The sequence below is a fragment of the Arachis duranensis genome, chromosome 9 (assembly GCF_000817695.3).
Source record: "Arachis duranensis cultivar V14167 chromosome 9, aradu.V14167.gnm2.J7QH, whole genome shotgun sequence".
In the NCBI taxonomy this organism is placed as follows: Eukaryota; Viridiplantae; Streptophyta; class Magnoliopsida; order Fabales; family Fabaceae; genus Arachis; species Arachis duranensis.
The window spans coordinates 53,476,823-53,479,528 of record NC_029780.3 but is presented as its reverse complement, the minus strand read 5'-3'; the positions used below and the strand labels follow the sequence as shown (position 1 = coordinate 53,479,528).

At 37.5% G+C, this 2,706-nt stretch overlaps 1 protein-coding gene across 1 annotated transcript in view; it reads left to right on the top strand.

Moving 5' to 3' along the window:
- Positions 1-429: 429 nt before the first annotated feature.
- LOC107465804 (plasmodesmata-located protein 4-like) overlaps positions 430-2,706 on the top strand; it is a 23,552-nt gene continuing 21,275 nt past the window's right edge. The window contains exons 1-2 of the mRNA XM_021131752.2: positions 430-530; positions 1,783-1,918. Coding sequence (XP_020987411.2) covers positions 430-530; positions 1,783-1,918 — 237 coding nt within the window. The remainder of the gene's footprint in view (positions 531-1,782; positions 1,919-2,706) is intronic.

Sequence of the window (2,706 nt, the reverse complement as noted above, 5' to 3'; positions counted from 1 at the left end):
CTACATGAAATTACCCCAAAAAGCGTATAAAATATCCACTCATCAGTATTCTATGCTCAAAGTTCTGGACTTCAACCCTTTACCGAAAGTGGTATGCAAGCAGATGATGCCAAGGGATTGAATAGATTATCGGGATAGTCTCTTAGTTCTTTCTCTTCTAACTGTAGCTTGTCAAAAGCAGGCTTGAATAAGATGTCAGCTGAGCTCCCCTGATCTACTAGAGTTCTGTAGAGATTTGCATTGGCAAGTATCATTGTAATCACAACAGGATCGTCTTGCCCTGGGGTTATTCCTTGAGTGTCTTCTTTCGTGAATGAGATTGTGGGTAAGTCTGAAACTTCACATTCTTCATCAACTTGGTAGACTTCTTTTTGATGTCTTTTGTGAAAAGACTTGGTTACCCCTTCTCCTGCAAATTCTCCAACTATCATGTGGATGTGCCTACCAGGGGTTTGTGGTGGAAAATCTCGTCAACCCCTATCTTCATCACCCTTCTTCCTTTTTTCTGAATCATCTGACCTTTCAGCGAGGTACTTCTCTAACCGACCTTCTCTGGCTAGTTTCTCTATCACATTTTTCAGATCACAGCAATCATTGGTAGAATACCCATATAGTTTATATTACTCACAATATTTTATCCAACTTCTAACTTTCTTGTGGTTAATAGGACGACGGGTTATAAGTTTTTCAGCGTGGCAGATTTTTCTATAAATGTCAACAAGAGAAACTCGGGGTGGGGTGTAGTTGTGATATCTTTGAAGCTTCTCTAAGTTGTATTCCTTTTTTTCTTCGCTTTTGTATCTTCATCTTGAGCTTGGTAGGGAGGGTTTTTCCTTGGAACTGGCTCTCTAAGTCGGAAATTCTCCTCTATGCTAATGTACTTCTCTGCTAATTCTTGTAGCTTATACAAAGAGGTCGGATGTCGCTTGATTATAGATTGAGAAAACGACCCTTCTCTAAGGCTGTTAAACAACCCCATTATTGCTAACTTTATGGGTAAATTTTGGATCTCCAAATAGGCTTTGTTGAATCACTCCGTGTAAACTCGAAGAGCTTCTTCAACTTCTTGTTTGACCCCCAATAGGCTAGGATCATGTTTGATTTTATCTTTCTGGATCGAAAAGCGGGTGAAAAATTTTCTTGCTAGGTCGTCAAAACGAGTTACCGATATATGTGGTAGACTATCAAACCACTTCATCGCAGCGAGTTGCATTGGACACGTCATCCAGGTACTTCTGACTTTTAAAATTACTGAGGTGGTGTCTCGGTTCGGTTGTTCCGTCGTAGATGTCCATGTCGGGGCTTTTGAAGTTCCTATGAACCCTAGCCTGCATGATCTCTTCAATGAATGGATCTTCTCCTCCAAGAGGGTTTCCTCCCGATCCGTCTGATTACTCAAAGTTCGAAGATTGACTTTTAGTTTTTAGGATTTTTCTTTCAGTTCTCTTTATCGTTATACCTCTTTTCGCAAATCTCTTTCCATTTCTCTTTATCGCTTAATCTCCTTCTCAAGTTGCTCTAATCAGCCATAGTGCCCGTGTACGAGTCCCATGATCTCGGTTGAATGCGGAGTCTTTTTATTTTCTGGTGGATGTACCTCTAAATGGATTCGCCGAGGTGGTGGATTTCTTGATGTACTTTCTCCATGGGGACCACTCGTTCTATCAGGCCGTGTGGGTATCATGAGCAATCAATCATCATTATGAGGTTCTAGTTCTGACTCTGATGCCGTGTATCCATCCTCGAACTGATTGTCTGCCATGATTGGGTGTAAACTTTTAGGTCCCCGACAACGGCGCCAATTTTCCAAGGGTTACCTGAAACTGGATTATATTTGGGCCTAGACGTGAGGTCCAGACTCCTTTTGAGGCAGTGTCCAACTTCTTCTGGTATCGAGATACCGCTGTTCGAGTTTCTCGTGAGGATGTGGAGGTGGTACCTACAAGGGACTCTGATACTTAAATTAGTGAGGGTTTAAAGGAGGTTTTTAGTAGATTAAGTCCTAAACATACCTGAGAAATGTCAGTGTATTTATAGTATAATAGATAACTACCTTTTAGTGTAGTTCCACCTTTGATGGTGGATAGTCGTTCTCTTTTTCTAAGGAAGTTATTGAGATATCTCTTCTAGATAAATGGGAGATATTTTAGGAGTTAGTTACTTATTCAAATAAGTAGAGTTAAGTTATTGTCGTTGCGCCCGACTTATATGAGGTCGGATAGGTGTAGTGAAGACAAATTTTTATGTTGGGCCTAACTTATTTTTAGGTCAGAGTATGAACAATATATAAATAAATTATTTTTATTAATAAACAAATCATTCACATATTTCTATTTTATATTTTGAATTGTATGATAATTAAGTAGGTCTTTATGAAAGAAAAATATCAAACAAGTCTTTAAAAAATTTTCGCCACGAAAGTATACGTTTAGGGTTGAGAAAAGAAGTGAAAAATAAGTAAAAAACTTGAATACTTACACTTATATAGGTTAGAAGTGTTAAAATTAAAGGATTTTCAGTTTAACCAAATCGATCTGAAATTGAATCAAATCATTTTATATAAAACAATTTTTTTTAAATAAAAAAATAAACTGAAGTTATAGTATTTTTTCAATTTATTAAAAATTAGTTTTTGTAATTTTATTTGGTTAAAACCAAATAAAACTTGTTTTCATCAAGCAGTGTTTTTTTTTCTCCAAACCGGTC